Raw genomic sequence first — 20329 nt, forward strand, 5'->3', positions numbered from 1 at the left:
ATCCTAGCTTACTTAAAGTTTAACCTTCAGAAATCAAAAGTTTTCACCTACCTGGTATTGCATACAGAGATCTGCTGTTTTCTGTGTTCCCTAGAAATGTCACGCCTTCTGTCTGTGCTCTCTGGGGATAAAAACAACATCAGTGAATAGTTCCATCAGCTTTTTTTACTTGTTTGACCGGTCCGGAAAACACAGTCTTGAAAAATCAGATAACTTGTTGGTCCAATCAGAAAATTAACAGATGATACCCGCAGATGTTCACGTGTTTTGGAGCTTACCAGCCCAAGAAAAGTAGTGGAGCAGAGTAGAGGAGAGTTGATAGTCATTTTTACATGAAGACAGGAATTTAAAATGCCAGTAGGAGTCAGATACTACATGAAACAGATACCTTTACCATTGTTTTGAGTATTGTTCATTAACAAGTTTTCACAGATTTGTTTCTGCAATTTTTCCTTGACTCTCCTTTCTTAATCTTGCTCTCTAACACACAGGAGTAAGACTTAAAATATAGCGACAGCCCCTTGGGTGGTTTCTAAGAGACGTAGACATGAGACTTACAATATAGGGACAGTCCCTTGAGTCGATGAGAACCTGGTAATACGTGTGAGTCTTCCCCTTCACCTCCTTCCCAGCTGTTGTGTACAGACCTTCCTCAAGATTCCTACAAGATGTTTGGGACAGAAATAGGAGACTTTTAGTTAAGATTGTAAGGATGGAGTACATGTACATGGTTTTTATTTAAAAAAAAATATAGGTGTAGTTCTTAAAGATAGACATGTTGGATGATTGACTTTCTAGACATTCTACAGCTATCAGATGACAGTCATAACTTAAGGCATGGTGAGTTTCTATAACCACCTAATAAATCACTGAGTGAGCAAAGTCAATCTCTATCTTACCTTTCTTCTGTTTTTGATAGCGATTAGTCTGCGAAATCTGTCGTCAGAAGTTGATGTAGTTTTACTGAGTAATTTTTCTAGTTGTTCTGCATGCTTTTTCATGACCGGTCCTGAGGTGTTTATTATGCCAGAATGAGCGGCTAGTTCCTATAACCACCTAATATACTACTGAGTGAGCAAAGTCAATCTCTTTCTTACCTTTCTTCCGTTTTTGAGGCGACGTCTCTGTCGTAGAGTCTGGCAACCCACGGGAATAGCACAATCCCACGGTAACCAAACACTTTGTGTAGGAACAGCTGGAAAATAAGAACAAACAAAGCTGTCAACAAATCCTTGGAGCAAACAACACAACAGAAAATTGTACCAAAAGATCAGAATTTCAATAATTGGACTTTTAAGGATTCTTGCCCGTGCAGTTGAGCATAGTCTATACGCTGTGATCTGAACCTCCTAAGCTGTGATTTGTATCCATATATATGCTGTGATTAGGGCCTCTACACTATCTCAATCAGCGAAGGGGGCTTTACTGTTGTTTTGTAACAAAGGTAAAAAAATGTTGGATGCCCTCGGACCCCCCAACAATGCTTCACCACCCTAAAATGCCCCCTTTGCTGTGGAATTAAGTCTTGTTGAGAACCCTGTAAGAGTACGATGTTAAAGTGCCCCTGCCAGGCGACCTTACCTGACCTGTCTCGTACTTCCCCTGCTGTTTGGGCGTCTCCAGGATTCCCACTGACTGTAACCTACTGAGGAAACGGAAGGACACTATTATACACATAACTGATTATTCTCAAGCAGACGTCCAGCTTGTTTCTAGGGGAAGAACAACATGGCATGAGCTTGAAGGTTCATCTGTGTTGGAAGTTACCATTGTAATGTGTGACCACTGCTAGAACTTGATATACAGTATAAGCCGTGTAATGTGCACACCTAGTCTCCAAGCAGACCCTACGGTACCTTAGAGATAGTATCAAAGCCGGCCAAAGGGAGTAAAACGGGTACCAGTGCCCGGCTATACTCCTTGGTCAGCTTTGATTCTATCTTATGTGGCACCGTAGGATCTGCTTGGAGAATATGCACACCCCATTAGTCAGTGTATTTCCTGCAATTATCCGGGTGGACATCTTCCTGGCGTTTTTATCTCAGCGGTGAGCATCTTCCTCTCCATTATGGAAATATATGGGTCATTTTTCCGAAGTGTGACACATTCATTGGCTCGTCGATGTTGGTCACCTATTGTTTAAGTTTGCAGGGATTTAATTTCGAGGTGGCAGGGTAAAGGACTTTTCGCTGTGGTTTTCAGTTCGCGGTAGCACCATGCACTCTCTTACTGCCATGAAAAAAGTGAAGCGGCCACTGCGAAAACTGCAAACATTAAACAACTGCGAAAGTTTCTGCATTAAACTACAAGTATAATTTATAGATTACAGTATCCCAAAGAAGAAGAACCAGTACTTTTCTGCTGGAACAATTTCTAGACTGCCTCTAATCATCAAGTTGAATATTTTCATGTTTATACCGTACTGTACAAATGCGCTACAAGAATACATTGGCCTTAGATGACCTAAAAGGGTGAAAAACATTTCATGCTCTATTTAGCGAAAGGTCATGAACTCGCGATCCACGCAACTCTGCTCAGCCCACCAGTAAACATGCCCCCTCCCCCCTCACACGCACCTGACTTCCCAAGCGTTTTGGACAAAATCGTGACCACTTTTGCCGGTATACAACTCAACAATCAGCTATGAATTTCCAAAAATCCCCAAATTAACAATTCCCACAAACAAAACGGAACAAGAAAGCGGAAAAGACAAACAGACATTGTGACGTTTGCATAAGTCTGGCATGGAAAAAACATATCCGTGCATGCGGTCACGTGTGTGACAGTCAGGTCCGAAAATACGGGTTCCCTTGCGGGCTAGCGGTTGGATTTCTGTCTCACCTTGAGTTCATCCTCCTCACCCATCCTGCCCGGCACACAAACGCCCCGCACAGCGTCGTTCTGGCGGAGTTCGCCACCAAACCCGGCACCACGACTTTCAAAACACACAGTCTCCGGATGGCAGCCATGTTCTTGTCCAACTCTCGCGTTGTCACGGCCAAACTCTCGCGTGATGATAGGTCATTGACCCGCAGGTGCCATTGACAATGTTCGAACTTCAGAAAATCTGGACACACAACTCGTCTACAAAACGGCAGCAATTATGCGTAGATTTTTAAAGAAAAGGAGGAATGTTGTAGACTGATAACCACACTGTTCGTTTACTACGATTTCGTTCGCTATGTTTTCTCTTTGACATCAAATAAAAACTGAAAAGACTGACCTTTAGTACTATTGATATTTGAGGGCATCAAAGTTTGTGATCTGAGCGACTTTCCGACCTGCAGGAAGAATACATTTTCCCACAGACCTGTACCAGTCTTCCTTAAGAAGTTCTGTTAGAATCACAGAGTATCACCAGGTGCATCAGTAACCCAGGATGTCGGCTGAGAAGGTAGTTTTCCACGGCCCGGCCCACACGCCAGTCTGTACGGTGGAGCACGGCCCCGCCCCCGAGCCCGGACCTGGGGAGATGCTGGGCCGGGTCAGGCTCGCCACTATCTGTGGGTAAGGCGGGGTTAGAAGGGAAATAATTAGCAAATAGATTAATCTAAGGACAAATGCCAAACAATTTGGCTCATGAAGTATGCATCAGATGGTCATATCTAGTGCAACATTTACTTATAAACACGGAGCAACCATGCATGTGGTTGGGTTCAAAGTCCTCTGGTGGAAGTTGTGAGACTGATTCAAACCGTTTTGATACTTTTCTGTCTAAAGGTGTGAAAATAAAGTTTGCATCGTGTGAAATGTTACATTTCGAGTTCCTGGCGACGATGTTTTAATTTTAGGCTGTCTAAAGAGGCCAAATAGGACCAAATAGTTTGGCGTTTATCTAACCGCATCATCGTCACCGTCCCCTCCCGGCAGGTCGGACCTGCACTCCATGTCGGGGCGGCGGCACCACGGGGTACCGAGCGTGCTGGGGCACGAGGCGGTGTTAGAGGTGGTGCGGGACCGCCGGGGGGACCGCGGGCTGCCCGCTGGATCACGGGTCACCTTCTCCATCATAGACTCGTGCTTCAACTGTGACAGGTGGGTGCTCTCTCTCTCATGTTTTCTCTCTCTCCTCTTCCCTTCTTTTCTTTCTCATTTATTAAACCTAATCTATTGGTCTATCCATCTATCAATATATCTGTCTCTAAACGTTTTCAACGATCACTGTCGCCTTCTTCAACACTGATGACCAATCGCTTCAGAACGTAAACTTGCGAGAGTTATACAGACACGCGATCTTATCAACATGTGATCTCTCGAACAGGTGACGTCAGCAATTGGTCAAACGTGCCAGGAAGTTCATGACGCCCAACGTCGTTCAGGGATGGCTGGAGTGCCTTGATGTATACTTTGCCTCCTTTATACCTCGTTAGCATTGTACTATGACATGAATTTGGTTAGGGCTATTAAACATGTTTCCCTTCAGATGTTCAGTCGGCCTCCCTCAGAAGTGTCGCCAGCTCTTCAAGTATGGCCACGCTCTCCTTAACAACGGGACGGGCTTCAACGGTTGCTACGCGACGCACCTGGTTGTTAGGCGTGGTGTTCACGTCGTCCCCCTCCCCGATCACGTGACGGACAGAATGGCGGCCCCCGTCAACTGCGCCCTAGCAACGGTCGTCAACGCCGTGTCGTGCATTCCTGGGAACGAGAACATCGCCGCCGAGTTTCGACACCAGCTGAACGTAGGGCTGGAAAACGTCACGACTGGCGGCGATGACGTCACCCCTAGTTACCACGGCAACAGCGACGTAACGAGCAAGGGCCCAATCATGGTGCAGGGTGCGGGTCTGCTTGGGCTGTACGCATGCGCGTTGCTAAGGGAACGAGGCTACGAACACGTGTACTGCACGGATATTAACGAGGAGCGACTGAAGCTCGTTCCCAGGTTCGGAGGGACACCCGTCTTGGCGGGAAAAGAGGACCCGGAGGATTCTGGGAAGGAGAATACTTTCCATGCTGTTATTGAGGTAACATTGCGACACCTTGCCTTGTTATGTATGTACAGTGTTTTCTCTAGCTCCAAAAAAGTATCAGAATTTCAATGATATCGAAGTGCCCAAAGACCGATTTGAGCCCCTCATTAATAAACGTTGAAAGTTACCTGAAACTAAAGACGTCTTCATTTTCCAGTTGCTCCTCTTCCACATCACCATGTTTGTTCGTATATTTCGTACATAAAATGATAAAAAGAATAACAATTGTTGGATATAGGGTTGTATATTCTTCCTTTCATCGATCAGAACTATGCCAGTGACGATGTTTGACACGTGAATGGGTTGCTTTCCTCACCTGCCCAGGTGTGCGGTGCTCCCTCGGTGGTGCCCTCGGGTGTCCGGCTGCTGCGGCCCGGGGGTACGTACGTGCTGGTGGGCATGGTGCACCCGCAGTCACAACTCGACATCAGGGGTTAGTACAACCTGGTTACTGCTATATATGATAGGCTAGGTGATACCAGTGCAATGGCCGAAGTGTTCGCCTTGCAGTCGGTAGCTATAGGTCGTGAGTTCGATCCCCGTCGTGCCATACCAAAGACACAGAGAAAGCAGCAAGTACCGTATCATACCGAGTTTTTGTCCGAGAACTGTCCAAGAGCCGATCGCGAAACGTCCCATAATTAAATAAACATAGAAAATGTCTCGATTTACTTCATTTACATAGCATAAACAAACATTAGTACCAAGGAGTTCTTATCTAATCGTCTTGTTAGGGCACAGCCGAGCACAAACATGGTGGCAAGCGGTGGGATTCGAACGAACCCACACCCTTCGAAAATTTGTCATTGATAGCAGATTCAATTCTCCACTACGTTATCATAATACTTGAACTTAAAACAGACTGAGTGAAAATACCATTGTGAACTCCCCGGTGCATCTACGTACACGATGCCGGGAGTTTTAATTTGCTCGCCCATGTCTATTAGACCATGCCAGGCAATTTCATGGTGTTGGTTCCTACTTTAGAGAGGCCCGCTGGAAAGATGGGTTGCCACTTGCCAGAAAAAGAGCATACGTAGCCGACTGGGGACGATAAACATCCACCCCAAGACCGTGGAAAATTGAACTTCTAACATACATATGTGAAACTAGTCTTAATAAATTATGAAAATAGGTGGTCAAGTGTGCATGCACAGTTTTCCAAAATTTTTACATAACGTCTATTTTCCCCTCTTTTAATTCTCAGGCGATCAAATCATCCAGAAATGTCTGTCCATTCACGGCGTGCATAACTACGCCCCCTGGCACCTGACAGCGGCGGTGCAGTTCCTGTCGCGGACGGCCAGCAAGTACCCGTATGAAGACCTGGTGGGGGAGGAGTTCCCGCTGTCCGAGTTCTCAGCCGCGGCAGAGATGGCAGAGAGACAGGTGTACCCTCGTGTGGCGCTCAAGCCGTGAGACGCAGCGTCAAGGTGGTTGACCTCACTACATTAAAGGTTACGACCTTATGACGTAAGAGCCTCCAGGATCGAGGTCATCTCGTGGTTTGCTTTCATTACATTCTTAGCAAACACTTAGATAACTTTATAGGAATAAAAGTTAATCTAGGAGGGTAATTTAGAATACATTGATACACTGTTTCTATTCACGAAGTACAGTATATACTTACCAAGAGGACTACTTTCTAATTTGAATAGTCTAAAGAGGTCAAATACATCAGAGCCAATCAACCATCCCGAGACGGGGGCTGATACAGACTGCCGGTCACCTTTGACCTATTACCGAGGTCACCTTTCCGTGCAGGGCACGTGATATAGATTTTGTATATATTGAGTCATTTTGCATTAAGAAGGATCAGATGACTGATCGAGAGTAAGCGCTTACTTTTACTTTGTGTACGGAAGTAGTGTATAAAATCTGTGTATTAAAGGATAACTTTAATCAAGGGTTAATGACCCGCTTGAGACGTCGGTGTCATCATCAGGGTTTTCTGGCAAAGCTAACGATAATGAATACAGGAAGACCGGCAACGGTTAGTGATAGATGTCTAACGTGTTGACGAAGGATTGAAACCACTGATTACGCTTACCTAGGAATTTATGGAACGGCTACAATCAACGGTAACTGATAACAACTACCTCTTTAGAAAGAAATGAAACATTCAAAAACGCTCTTGTTTCTCCTGTCTAGTCTTCTTCCTTTTTTATTCAGTTATAGTCCAATAAAAATGGGTACAAATTACGACGGAAATAAACGACAAGACAATGAGGAAACGGAAACGGTGAGGTCTACAGTGATAAGACAGTACCACGCTGTTGTATAGGTAATTCAGTAAAAATCAACTCTTAAGTTAAAAGTACCCATTTGATAAGTTAAAAGTATCCATACGCTCAATTGCTATACCGGTGTACATTTCACACAAAAAAGGTCAGAGAGTTAACTTGAGTTCACAGTTTCATTTCAAACAAATTCATGTCGGCCTGACCAGCAGATCTTTTATACAAGCAAACATCACTTCAAATGGGGAAATGTATAGTGTCCGCCGGACTGCTTTACCTAAAATAGTAGAAACTGACCCAATGGTGTTCATCAGATTGCCAGAGGGGTTAGCTGGTCATAGAATCTATTACACAATGGCAGGTAAGCAGATGTATGGAAAGCTAGCCTCCATAGGCCTACGTCACATTTCCTACCCGGGGTCTGTTTTGTGTCTATCGTACATTTATTCCTCCAAACTGCCCGGTCAGGTCCCTTGTGCCAATGTGACATTAGCCTTAGCTTGGGGTGAGGGGTAGGGTGGGGATGGGTGTGGTTGGGCTTGTAATGGGCCTTTGTTCTGACACAGTTATACAATAGGAACTGACACATCATAGGGTCCAACAAATAACCCGACTCGTTGAGCCATGTAAAGCTACAACCAGGCTAATATCTCTGGCAAATCATTCAGCCCATTTGGCCAGATTCCACTTTTTTCCAGAAAGCAAACAGTCTTGTGGGGACTTAAGAAAATCTGAAGCAGAAGACAAACTGTCACTTTCAAGGGATGCGCGCTTCTATATCGTCATCGTCGTAAATGTCGTAGTCGTCGTAACCATGGTCACCGTTGAAGCTAGGATATGTGGTCTCCGGGACACGCCCACCGCCGTTGCTAGGATACGTGGTGTCGGGGACACGCCCACCATCGTTGCCTGGGTAACTGCCTCCTATACAGGAAAAAAGTTTTGGTTAGAAATGTAGCATAAACACATTTTTTTTTGAAAAATAGAAATGAATATCTCGTGAGTACGTGAAATATTTCTCGTATGTATTGTGTTATTGTAGTTGTATTGTTGTATCATTCAGCGTCGTTCATTGATATGGTGTGGCAGAAGTGGTGACACGAGAAGAAGGAGTTCATTAGTTTTCCAGTATCATCTATTACTCTTACTAGTAACGCTGAAGAAGAGTGATGGATGTCCGGAAGTAAATCTAGCAATTTTATCCAGTTGTAGAGATTGAATTGTCTCTAAAGTTTTTTGTTTATAATTACCTGTCTAACCCTCACAGTAGTATGTGTTATTCTATGGTTTTATTTGAAAAAAAAAGGGTTCCTTCCGGATGGATAATGGGCTGCTTGTTTCTGCGCCTTTGGCCCCGTGGGAAACCCTGTGGCTAATTTGGGGGCACGGCCGGGTCCTGAATTTTGTAAAACTATGGGTGAAAATCAACCCGGGACCCGGCAGGAAACAGGCGCCGTGACGTAATTGTGAACACAACGGGATGTACCACTACGGTAGTTACACAGACTAGATATCAGTCTATGATACCCCACGTAAACCTTGGACCTAAAAGAAGATGAATGTAGACTGAAGGTGGACTTACTTGTGCCAAAGGGGGAGTTACTCTCAGTAAGTCCAACCCACTTAGCCATGTTTGATAACCATTGGTGTTAGTTTTGAAGGACTATTATCAAAAGTCAGTCTCTTACATCAATTTAGGCAGTACGTCCATCTTCATTCCTTCATGAGTAAGTCCATTTTTCAGACCACCGTGGGTGAAGAGACGACTATGGTCCATGGTAAGTCGTTTATAAGTCTAATGTTTGCAATGATCATTACAAGGATTGCAGCAGAACTCACCCGCTGTCGGCGTGTCCGGCTCGCACCCGTACACCTCCGCCCTCAGACACGGCCACTCGTTATCCTGAATTATGAACCTCAGGAACCGCGCCGTCAGAGGCTCGCTCACCCGATTGGTCACTGCGGTCAGGTGATCACAGTTGCCCTCGAACGTCTGGTGAGAAGAAACAGGTCTGTTTTTTTATGTGATGCTACATGTGCCTCTGCAAAAGATGTTCTATTTCAAGACATAAGAGGTTAAGTGTATAATTCTCCATTGAAAAATAAGGATGCATATGTCTCCACCTATCAGGTCTTTTGAACTGTAGCCACAGTCTTCAAATGACAAGCATGTAAACAAATGACAGCAAGCAACCGTTATGTATGATTATAGATATTTATGATTATTATATATTCGTAAATGTACACCTACCTTCACATAGCCGCCCTCCATGTAATCGTACCACGTGCGGGAGTCGTGGCTGTAGGCCAGGTTGTACGACTTCACGTGCTCGAACTGCTTCGGCCTGCCCTGAGTGGCCACCCCCGTGATGCGCTTGGTACGGCCCAGGTCGATCTGCAGGTACTCGCCATAGTCACTGCTTCCCGCGCACCATGACCCCACCCGGTTCCTAGCAACCAACACAGAAAGGTGAAAAGTCAAAGCGAAAGGTGAAAAGTCAAAGGTTATTTCCATGAAATTTCAATTCAGCCCAACAAAAGAGTGAACTACTGCTGTGTCTATCTCTCTATCTCCATCTCTGTACAAGTCTGCTCATGTCTGTCTGTGTGTCTGCTTGTCTGCCCATGACCTTCTGGCGACCTATGACCTACAATGACGACCCATGACCCCCAGGTGACCCGTTACCTGTCGTAGTCGTCCTCCTGATGTAACCGCGCGTTCTCGGGCCCTGCGCTCCAGGCTGCCAGACTGAGTGTGGAGGAGGCGGTGAAGGCGGCGTCAGGCAGGGAGTACCCGCTCCCCTTCCCCAGTCCAAGGGGCGTGGAACACGACTCTGGTCGGGAAACAAAGTTCAGATAGGACGTTAAATGGAGGTCCCGTGTCTGGGAAGAGTCATACCCCAGGCACGTTAAAGAACCCCCACACGTGCGATGATGCGGTGTGAGATGGTGCAAATCCTTCCGTCTAGAATTGGCGATTCTCCACAAAACCCGGACTCCAGTGAGAATAGTGACATATCAGTCACTAACGGAGATCTGTATAACCAAACGAAACCAAACCAAGAATATGTTCACGGACGATCGAGGTAATCTGTCACTGGTCAACAGTGGTGAACAGGCACAAATCCTTCAGCACCTTGGACAGCATCAGTTTGTGTTACACAGAGATTCTCGAATCAGAGGGTGCGGTGTGAAGGTGCTACATGTAGTAGTGACCGTGAACGTTCGTCTTAATTCTGCTTGGAGAATACAGTAGAAGTCAGTTAACTGCACAGCGGATTACTACACACTTCTGTTAACTGCACTGAATCCCCAAATCCCAAACCGGTGCGATCTAGCAGGATAACTTCGCATTGTTGCATGCACGGGCGGGATGATTGCACGAAATACACTGGCAAACGGGTGCAATATCAAACGTCCTCTTCTGTATTACATATGCACATTGTCTTCCGAGACAGATGGATGCCAACATAAGTCAGGACTTACCCGGTAGCGGTGATTTGGTGGTGGTGCGGGTTGGAGGCCGCCATGTTGTCGTGGTTCTCCTGGTGGTGGTGGGCGGCTGTGTGGTGGGTGGGGCTGTGGAGTAAGTGTACACCGGGAAAATAGTTAACACTTAACACTTGATAAAAAAAAACAGTATAGCGACAAGATAAAGTGTTGATACTAGTGCCGATACTAGCGAAATTAGTCGTTAAGACGGACAATCTTAAACGAAATAGGTCAACATGGAAATCATGGCGCAAGACCGCAGCCTTTGGAGAAAGTGAGCCCATCGAGTTCAATGCAGTGTTGCGGGGGGATCTAAGGTAAGGTGAGTCGTTAACAGCTTGCTAACGTAAGAGCTTGTAAATATTACATCTCTGCGTACTACCATTGGTCTAGCCGGATGGACCAGCAGTCGTTAGATTATACTACACAACTTCTGGAAGGGGGTGTCGGCCTGAAAGTAATATTTCTTCAGGAACACGTGCACAATAACATACCAACATATCAAAATCCATACAAATCCATCAAACGAATTGGCAGTTCCAGATGTGAACACACAACTTTAGAGTAGATATGAAAACATAAATGCAGATGGTACACGGTACCCACCCCCTCCCCCCCAAAGGGTAGTGAACCAGCCCCGGTTTTGAGACATGGTGAGGGGAAGTAGGTCAGACCAAGGAGCTTTTATACTTGCTCCTTGGTCAGACAGTCAGTCTGGTGGAGAGATCTAGAGAGGCGAGAGGCTGGAAAGTGAGAGAGAATTTGGAATAATGAGCTCGAGCATTCGACTGCACTTGAGTGTCTTGACTCTTGAATCGAAAGAACGTAACACTGTTATTATATTGCAATCCATACGTAGTATGGGATTGCAATATATTGCTTTTCCTTTGTCTCTTCTCCTGTCAAATCTTCAAATTGATTCAACTTTTTCATTTTTGGGCCAAATGAGCTGAAATTTGGCATGGAGGTAGGGATAGCAAATACCCCCAGGTGTTTTTTTCACTTTTTTGATAGAGGCCTTAGAAATTATGATATTTAGGGTTTTTGGTCATTTTTAGACAAAATATATATATTTTGGGCCCCTGTGCCCTGGTATTAAACCCTAATGACCTGAAATTTGGTACAGAGGTGCATTGGACATATAAGCACAGGAACCCAACAACATTTTCTTCATAGACCACTTCAAAAATTAGTTATTTGGAGGTTTTTAGCCATTTTTGACTAAAAATGTCTATTTTTGGCTCCTATGCCCTTGTATGAAAGCTAAATGACCTGAACTTTGGTATATAGGTGTATTGGATATATGAGCAGAGGAGTCCATCAACACTTTCTTCATAGATCACTTCAAAAATGAGTTATTTTGGGGTTTTTGGCCATTTTTGACTAAAAATGTATATTTTTGGCTCCTATGCCCTTGTATGCAAACCAAATGTCCTGAAATTTGGTACATAGGTGCATTGGGCATATGGCCACAGGACCCTTTCAACGTTTTCTTCATTGGTCACTTAAAAAATAAGGTATTTTGGGGTTTTCGGCCATTTTTGACTAAAAATGTATATTTTTGGCTCCTTTACCCTTGTATGTAAACCTAATGACCTGAAATTTGGTACATAGGTGCATTGGACATATGAGCACAGGGTCCCATTAACACGTTTTTCATAGATCACTTCAAAAATGAGTTATTTTGGGGTTTTCGGCCATTTTTGACTAAAAATGTATATTTTTGGCTCCTATGCCCTTGTATGTAAACCTAATGACCTGAAATTTGGTACATAAGTGCATTGGACATATGAGCACAGGGTCCCATCAACACTTACTTCATAGATCACTTTAAAAATGAGTTATTTTGGGTTTTTCACCCATTTTTGACAAAAAATGTATACTTTTGGCTCCTATACCCTTGTATGAAAACCAAATGACCTGAAATTCGGCAAAAAAGTGTGTCTGACAAGTGCCCACAGTACTTCATTTTCACTTTGAGCAGACATTACTTCAAATTGTTGAATTTGGGGATTTTTTTCCAGGATGAAGATGGATTGCAATATGCTGTATTTGCTCCTAAGCAAATGTCGGCCTTTCTAGTTAAAACTGTTCTTACGTTCCGTAACCTTCTCGTAGTAGTCCGTCTGCAGCCGCAGCCATGAGGGGCAGGAGTCGAATGCGGCGCGCGCCGTGATCCGGTTGTCTGTGGACAGGTGGCACGAGCGGTACGTGTGCACGTAGTCGAAGGAACGGCAGCTGGGAGGAAAAATATTCATTTAAAAGATATCCATTAGTGAGTATACATGTGTACATACTAGTCTTCATGGAGTCATCATAATAATAATTAAAAACATGCACATGATACAACACTGCCAACTCTGTTAACACATAACAGTTGTCTACACCTCCAATAACACTTAGCAGAGAATATATATACTTATCCAAACTACAAAAACTACTCTTCTATCACAACAGAAGGATAGAAGTGACAGCTTCTGAAACGTAACTTTATAACTCATACGTTCGTTCCAACACAAATCAAACATTCGACCGACATTTCAGCTTGTTTCAGGTCAGCTGAGCCACGACTCACTGCTGCCACGTGATCCTCATAAAGACGTGACGTCATCAGTTGGTCAAAGATGCCTGGAAGTCTGACCCACCCCCGAACAGTATCCTTTAGCCAACGGAAATATTCTTCCTTTTTGGCTTAAGTTGCCAATTTTCATAGTAATTTTGTGGAGACTGTGACGAACCCACCTGTAGTCGTTTCCGCACCGCCCTTTGCACTGCTCCACCGTCTCGTCATAGAAGGACCCCAGTTGGTTCCTTCCCAGAATGCACCCCTCGTTGATGCGCAGGAAGTCGCCGATAGAGGGCGCTTCTGTACACAACGACAAACACAATAGCCTAAACCTGCAAAAGGGGAAGAAATATCGAACAGACATACTCATTTGCAAAGACCATAAAAACTAGAAAGGCCGACATTTGCTTAGGAGCAAATACAGCATATTGCAATCCATCTTCATCCTGGAAAAAAATCCCCAAATTCAACAATTTGAAGTAATGTCTGCTCAAAGTGAAAATGAAGTACTGTGGGCACTTGTCAGACACACTTTTTTGCCGAATTTCAGGTCATTTGGTTTTCATACAAGGGTATAGGAGCCAAAAGTATACATTTTTTGTCAAAAATGGGTGAAAAACCCAAAATAACTCATTTTTAAAGTGATCTATGAAGTAAGTGTTGATGGGACCCTGTGCTCATATGTCCAATGCACTTATGTACCAAATTTCAGGTCATTAGGTTTACATACAAGGGCATAGGAGCCAAAAATATACATTTTTAGTCAAAAATGGCCGAAAACCCCAAAATAACTCATTTTTGAAGTGATCTATGAAAAACGTGTTAATGGGACCCTGTGCTCATATGTCCAATGCACCTATGTACCAAATTTCAGGTCATTAGGTTTACATACAAGGGTAAAGGAGCCAAAAATATACATTTTTAGTCAAAAATGGCCAAAAACCCCGAAATAACTCATTTTTGAAGTGATCTATGAAGAAAGTGTTGATGGACTCCTCTGCTCATATATCCAATACACCTATATACCAAAGTTCAGGTCATTTAGCTTTCATACAAGGGCATAGGAGCCAAAAATAGACATTTTTAGTCAAAAATGGCTAAAAACCTCCAAATAACTAATTTTTGAAGTGGTCTATGAAGAAAATGTTGTTGGGTTCCTGTGCTTATATGTCCAATGCACCTCTGTACCAAATTTCAGGTCATTAGGGTTTAATACCAGGGCACAGGGGCCCAAAATATATATATTTTGTCTAAAAATGACCAAAAACCCTAAATATCATAATTTCTAAGGCCTCTATCAAAAAAGTGAAAAAAACACCTGGGGGTATTTGCTATCCCTACCTCCATGCCAAATTTCAGCTCATTTGGCCCAAAAATGAAAAAGTTGAATCAATTTGAAGATTTGACAGGAGAAGAGACAAAGGAAAAGCAATATATTGCAATCCCATACTACGTATGGATTGCAATATAACAAGGAAACAAAAGCACATTGCAACAACAAAGAGACTATACATAATCGATAACTCACATACGGAAAAGAGGAATAAGACTCTCACATAAGAAGAAAATAAGATCACCCACACGAGAAACGGCAAAAGCAATTGTCTACGAAGATACAATAGTTAACATCTACAAAAGACCTACAGCAGTGACCACAAAAGCATTGCAGCATCTTCCAACAAGAAACATACATACCAGGAAAATGAAGATCGCACAAATTAATATAAGATCAATCAATACCTCGTCGGCTCTGGTCGAGAGAATGTGCGAACAAAAGAACATCGACGCAATCTGTCTATCAGAACTTTGGAACAAAAGTGAGCAACCAGTATGCTTAAAATCCTGGAAATGGGTACAAAGAAATAGAACTGGAAGAAGAGGAGGTGGAGTCGCAATAGCAACTAGAGAAAGCATTAAAGTAATGGAAGAACCACTAGATCAGACTACACATGCAGATGTTGTAGCGCTCAACATATACACAAATACCTTGAACTTCCTCTTGATATCTGCATACGTGCCTCCAGACGACAAACTAGCCATGCAGGAAGTAATGAACATTATCAACAATCAAAGCACAAAAAGGAAGCATCTTGTGGTATGTGGCGACTTGAACGCCAGACATACATCCTGGGGAGATAGGAAAGATAACAAACTGGGCCAAATGCTAAGCACTATGATGGAAGCAAGTAGGACTAGAATTATCAACAACAACACTCCCACAAGAGAGGAGAGCATCATCGATTTGACCATAGTAAACAGAGATACACAAAACCACATAAGCAACTGGAGAGTGGAGCCAGAGGTGCCACTACAAACAGATCATAACCTCATCACCATGATAGTGGGAACCAAAGAGAAGCTAGAGAAGCAGCAAAGATGGAACCTGCGTAAGGTGGATTGGCAAGAATGGGAAAGAAAGACAGACACAGCTTTCCAGAAGTTGGCCGAAGAAACCAACAGTTCACGTGACAACTACGACGACAACACAGAAAAAATCTATGACACCTTTAAAGAAAGGGTAATGGAATGTGCCGAAGAGCTCATCGAAAAGAAGACAGTAACACAACACAGTAAAGGGCACTGGAATAAAACCCTGGAAGAGCAGATGAAAAACACCAAAAGAGCACTAAGGAAGTTCAGAAGGAGGAGAGACCTCAACAACCTGAGAAAGTACCTGAATGAGAAACAAACTCTCAACAAAATGGAGGAAGAGGCACGAAACACATATTGGAATGAACAGCTCAAAGCTATGAACCCAAACAACCCTCAGAAATTTTGGAGAGCAATTAAGAACCAGCTAGGACGAAATGCCAAGCCCACGATTCAACCTCTAAAGCAGCAGAATGGGGAGAGAGCCACAACAGATGAACAAATAGCACAGGTGGTGAGCAAAGAATATGCACCAGGAGGAGTGGATATGCCAGATGAATTAGAACACTGGAAACAGAGCATCACACACGCAGTAAAAGCAGTGGTAACACATGAGATGCACAGACTCCAGGAAGCAGACACACTGGAAGAAACCTCCCATGAAGATAGCCTCAACATGGACATAACACTACAAGAAGTTGAAGCAGCGGTGCATAAGATGGACTCACGATCTTCACCCAGTCCGCTAGAGGGAATTCTACCAATCATGCTCAAGAAAGGTGGAGAAGGGATATTGATAGCACTACACCATATGTTGAACAGAGTGTGGATAACAGGTCATGTTCCCAAGCAAATGAAACAGGACTGCAAGATACTGATAAAGAAACCAGGGAAAGAAGACTACAACCAAGTACGTAGTTACAGACCCATCACTCTGTCAAGCGTTATAGGGAAGATACTGGAAAGAATAATAAACAACCGTCTCACATGGTGGACAGAAGTGAACAGCACCATATCTCCCTACCAAGAGGCCTATAGGAAGAACAGAACAGCCACACATGGGGTGCTAAGGATGATACAACATATCAACGAAGGTTGGAAGAGAAGGGAATCCACAGTTGCAGTGTTCGCAGACTATGAAGGCTGCTTTGATAGAATCTGGCAAGAAGGCCTCCTCTACAAGCTGATGAAACATGGGATTAAGGGGAGAATGCTATGCTATCTGAGTGGCTTTCTGCGAGATAGAGAGATCTCCTTCAGAGTAAACTCAGTAACAACAAAACCAACCCTAAGCAAGGTGGGAGTGCCACAAGGTGCAGTATTGTCTACTACGTTATGCAACATATATACATCTGATGCGTACAGTGACATTGACCTCAGCAACTTTCAATACGCAGACGATGGGGCAGCTTGGAAGACAGGTCCAAACTTAAGAGATCTGATCACACATGTGGAGCTTCAAATTGCAAAACTCATAAGCCAGTGGTGCCCGAGATGGAATATGAAGGTGGAAGAATCAAAGACTAAGGCACTCATATTCCAAGCAAACCACCAAGCAGACACACGGGTCAACCATATCAGAGTCAATGGGAAAAGAATCGAAGTTCTCCCGGAAATAAAGCTAGTAGGCATCACACTAGATGATAGACTCACGTATACCAGTCACATCAACAACACAAAAAACAAGGCCTACAAGGCACTCAAAGTAGTCAGCAGAGTGACTAATGCGAAGAAGAACCCAAACCAGGAAGCGCACCTGTTGTTGTATCGAGCACTGATTAGACCGATATTAGAATATGGAGCGGAATGCACTATCATGGCAGGGAAGAAACAAGAAGATGCCTATGCACCCATCCAGAGAAGGGCCCTACTGGCAGCAACAGGTTGCAAACAAAGAACTAGCACCGAAGCGCTAGAAGCACTAACTGGAACCATTCCTGTAGACATCCATCTTACATGTCGGCAAGCACAGGCATATTTAAGACTCAGCACAAAACACACGGGCAACCCCATCTACGATACCATTACACATGAGTTGACAGAGGAAAGAAGAGGCACACCTGTACATCTACTTGCTACAAGATTCAAAGAGCTGAAAGGTGAGCTGGAAACTGAGACAGTCGATAAAGAATGCTACTTTGATGCTAGGTTACCACCCTTCTCCATTGGAAGAATAACAGGGTCATTCACACCCAAAATGAACAACCAATGCAGCAAAGAGCAAGCGAAAGAAGAAATAGCACAGTTACTGCAAAGTATCAAGCAGACAAAGACAACCGTCGTCTTTACGGACGGATCGTCTCTAGGGAACCCAGGTCCGACAGGATGCTCGGCAGTGATCTACGAACATTGGGGCAGAACAGAACCATACACTGTCAAGAAGCCCGTTGCAGCAAAGTCAAACAACTATGAGGGGGAATTGCAGGGACTTCACCTGGCACTCAGCACACTGAGCAAGAGGGAAAGAAGTGAAGAGAGAGTGCTCATCTTATGTGACTGCAAGGCGGCAATAGAAAATGTCATCACCACTCACCAAGTAGATGCCTATAACGATCTAGTTAACAACATAAGACAGAAACTGCACGAAATGAAGCAGAAGAGAGTCAACATTCAAATTGAATGGTGCCCAGGGCACATGGGAGTAGCAGGCAATGAGCTAGCCGACGAACAAGCCAAACTTGCAGCTGAAGAGGCCAGAAACAGCAACATGAATACAGTGTGGACAAGACAACAAGCCCTCAAACACATAGAAAAACAAGCAGAAGAAAGATGGAAAAGAAGAAGCGAGCTACATACTACCAGCAAACACATGCAGAAGATAAATGTACAAATGAAGAAAAAATGCAAAGTACTGGGACTGAGGTCAACCCAAATTGCAATAAACCAGCTGGTGAGTGGGCACACCTCACTCAACGCCTACAGAAACTGGATAGACGACACAGAGTCACCCAACTGTGAAGCCTGTGGGGAGAGAGAAAGCACAGAGCACTTCCTGTACTACTGCCCAAGGTATGAGAGCAGCAGACACAGAATGTACAACGAGGTGGACAACATATACCAAGAACTCAGTACACGGGAGAAAGAGAGAAGGCTGGACATAGTGACGCTAGCAGGGATGAGAGAAGATCTGGGAGAAGAAACAAACAAAATGATGTACAAGGCATTCTCAAAGTATATAGAAGACACAGGGAGATTTGCCGGGGAGGACTAATAGGTCACCAACTTACTATACACGAATGTGCAAAGCACCAGAGTTCAAGCACCAATGAGCAACAACCACATGAGAAGCACCTAGATGGAAATAGTACCTGGAGCTCACGTCTAGCGAAGAAATAGACGTTAAGCAGGGACAACAACAACAACAACAACAATAGCATGAAACCTATAAAAAGGTGAAGCAGTCAACTTTAACTCAGGTGAAGCTTGATGCTTTCTCAAGTAGACAGTAGTGCAGTATGGCTTTTCAGTCAAGCATACTGGGTCACCCCTACTCTCGACATTAGTGTGCTGGGTCCTTTGACGATTGAGGCTCCCTATCACACCGGAAGAAAATTCTTTTTGTGTTCTTTTACGTGCTGGAGATGTGGCGCAGAGGACCTCCAATTTTTATTTCGCAAACAAAAAATGAACAAATGCAAGCAGAGAGACGACGCATTCAATTTACGTCAACTTATAGGCGTAGCCATCGACCAATTAACGGGCAGACCTCGATTTAACGTCCTATCTGAGGCTCATCTCTAACCAAAGCTAGGTATGCTGATTTTTACCGTCGGGTATCTTCTCGTAGTAGTTGGTGATGGCGCTGTACTGTTCCGTGCAGAGCGCGTCCTCCCCGGCAGACACGCGGTCATCCACGGACAGGTGGCAGCTCTGGTACATCGCCACGAAGTCGAACGACTTACATCTGCAATCACGAATACACCTTAAATTTTAAGTCAGCCCTAGCGTGAAATGATACCGCTCCCGTCGGCCGGGGGAGCCGTAAGCCCCGCTCCCGGAGTTGTTTCTGTTTGGCGTGAGACACACGAACGTAGCTTCAGGGTTTCAACTCTACGAGCAGGACATATGTTTCAAGACATCTACTTACACAGTATTTGCCTGGTATCCGGGCTAACACATTTTGTTTTCTTTTGGGGGAGAATTTGAAGTTAAAGTCGTCCGTACATGGTGATGTGTGTTTAACTCCCATACGTTTCATCATTGTAGCCTCCTTCACCGGCCTCTCTGGGAAGCTTGGCAATTTTTTTTTTTTGGGGGGGGGGGGCTGGCGGTAGGTCGATTCGCGATTTTTAAACGGGAATATGCCGGGAAAGGAAATATGCCGGGAAAGGAATATACACCACCTGACGTCCGCTGAACACCTGGAGGCGCACTGGTCCAACGTTTCGCCGTAGAAGTTTCCCAGCTGGTTCCTGCCCTTGATGCAGGTGTTTCTGATGACGCCGTAGCCGTCAGGTACTGTGGTAAAAGGTAAAAGCTATCATGACTACGAATGCCTGTGGGCAAGATTTTACTATGAAATCAAACATTGTTGAGCTATACAGTAGCTAGTGTGAACTATCAGACCCCTTTATGCCACTGACAGCCGTAGAAGTCGTGAGAAAATTGCCAATAAGAGCACTGCCCAAAGTTCCTTTACAAAAATCTGATTTCCATTTAGTACGCGGGCCATTCTGTTTTGTTTCACA

The 20329-nt window shown here is 44.3% G+C and overlaps 3 protein-coding genes across 4 annotated transcripts in view; 1 reads left to right on the forward strand and 2 right to left on the reverse strand.

The window, feature by feature from the left end:
• The window catches only part of LOC118425417 (polymerase delta-interacting protein 2-like), a 7470-nt gene extending 4419 nt beyond the window's left edge, over nucleotides 1–3051 (reverse strand). The window contains exons 1-5 of the mRNA XM_035834226.1: nucleotides 2842–3051; nucleotides 1582–1645; nucleotides 1098–1195; nucleotides 559–661; nucleotides 52–121 (exon numbers count right to left, since the gene is read on the reverse strand). Of these exons, the coding sequence (XP_035690119.1) occupies nucleotides 52–121; nucleotides 559–661; nucleotides 1098–1195; nucleotides 1582–1645; nucleotides 2842–2969 (463 nt within the window). The 5' untranslated portion in view covers nucleotides 2970–3051. The remainder of the gene's footprint in view (nucleotides 1–51; nucleotides 122–558; nucleotides 662–1097; nucleotides 1196–1581; nucleotides 1646–2841) is intronic.
• Nucleotides 3052–3854: 803 nt separating this feature from the next.
• LOC118426341 (L-threonine 3-dehydrogenase-like) lies at nucleotides 3855–6429 on the forward strand. The gene is made up of 4 exons (XM_035835654.1): nucleotides 3855–4035; nucleotides 4424–4967; nucleotides 5298–5406; nucleotides 6181–6429. The coding sequence occupies exons 1-4, from the start codon at nucleotides 3887–3889 to the stop codon at nucleotides 6390–6392; spliced, it is 1014 nt and encodes a 337-aa protein (XP_035691547.1). The 5' UTR covers nucleotides 3855–3886; the 3' UTR covers nucleotides 6393–6429.
• Nucleotides 6430–7121: 692 nt separating this feature from the next.
• Nucleotides 7122–20329, reverse strand: part of LOC118426066 — a 33799-nt gene continuing 20591 nt past the window's right edge. For both annotated transcript variants that reach the window (XM_035835321.1, XM_035835322.1), the window contains 9 exons: nucleotides 19985–20099; nucleotides 19409–19545; nucleotides 13448–13571; nucleotides 12804–12943; nucleotides 10700–10792; nucleotides 9900–10047; nucleotides 9465–9663; nucleotides 9053–9206; nucleotides 7122–8137 (listed from right to left, as the gene is read on the reverse strand). In XM_035835321.1, the coding sequence (XP_035691214.1) occupies nucleotides 7971–8137; nucleotides 9053–9206; nucleotides 9465–9663; nucleotides 9900–10047; nucleotides 10700–10792; nucleotides 12804–12943; nucleotides 13448–13571; nucleotides 19409–19545; nucleotides 19985–20099 (1277 nt within the window). In that variant the 3' untranslated portion in view covers nucleotides 7122–7970. The remainder of the gene's footprint in view (nucleotides 8138–9052; nucleotides 9207–9464; nucleotides 9664–9899; nucleotides 10048–10699; nucleotides 10793–12803; nucleotides 12944–13447; nucleotides 13572–19408; nucleotides 19546–19984; nucleotides 20100–20329) is intronic.

Source organism: Branchiostoma floridae, chromosome 11 (genome assembly GCF_000003815.2).
Source record: "Branchiostoma floridae strain S238N-H82 chromosome 11, Bfl_VNyyK, whole genome shotgun sequence".
Taxonomy (NCBI): domain Eukaryota; kingdom Metazoa; phylum Chordata; class Leptocardii; order Amphioxiformes; family Branchiostomatidae; genus Branchiostoma; species Branchiostoma floridae.

Coding starts and splice junctions, on each gene's coding strand:
- LOC118426341 (XM_035835654.1), top strand. CDS start 3,887: ATGTCGGGGCGGCGGCACCACGGGGTACCGAGCGTGCTGGGGCACGAG. Junction 4,968..5,297: donor CTTTCCATGCTGTTATTGAG/GTAACATTGCGA, acceptor TCACCTGCCCAG/GTGTGCGGTGCTCCCTCGGT. Junction 5,407..6,180: donor GTCACAACTCGACATCAGGG/GTTAGTACAACC, acceptor TTTAATTCTCAG/GCGATCAAATCATCCAGAAA.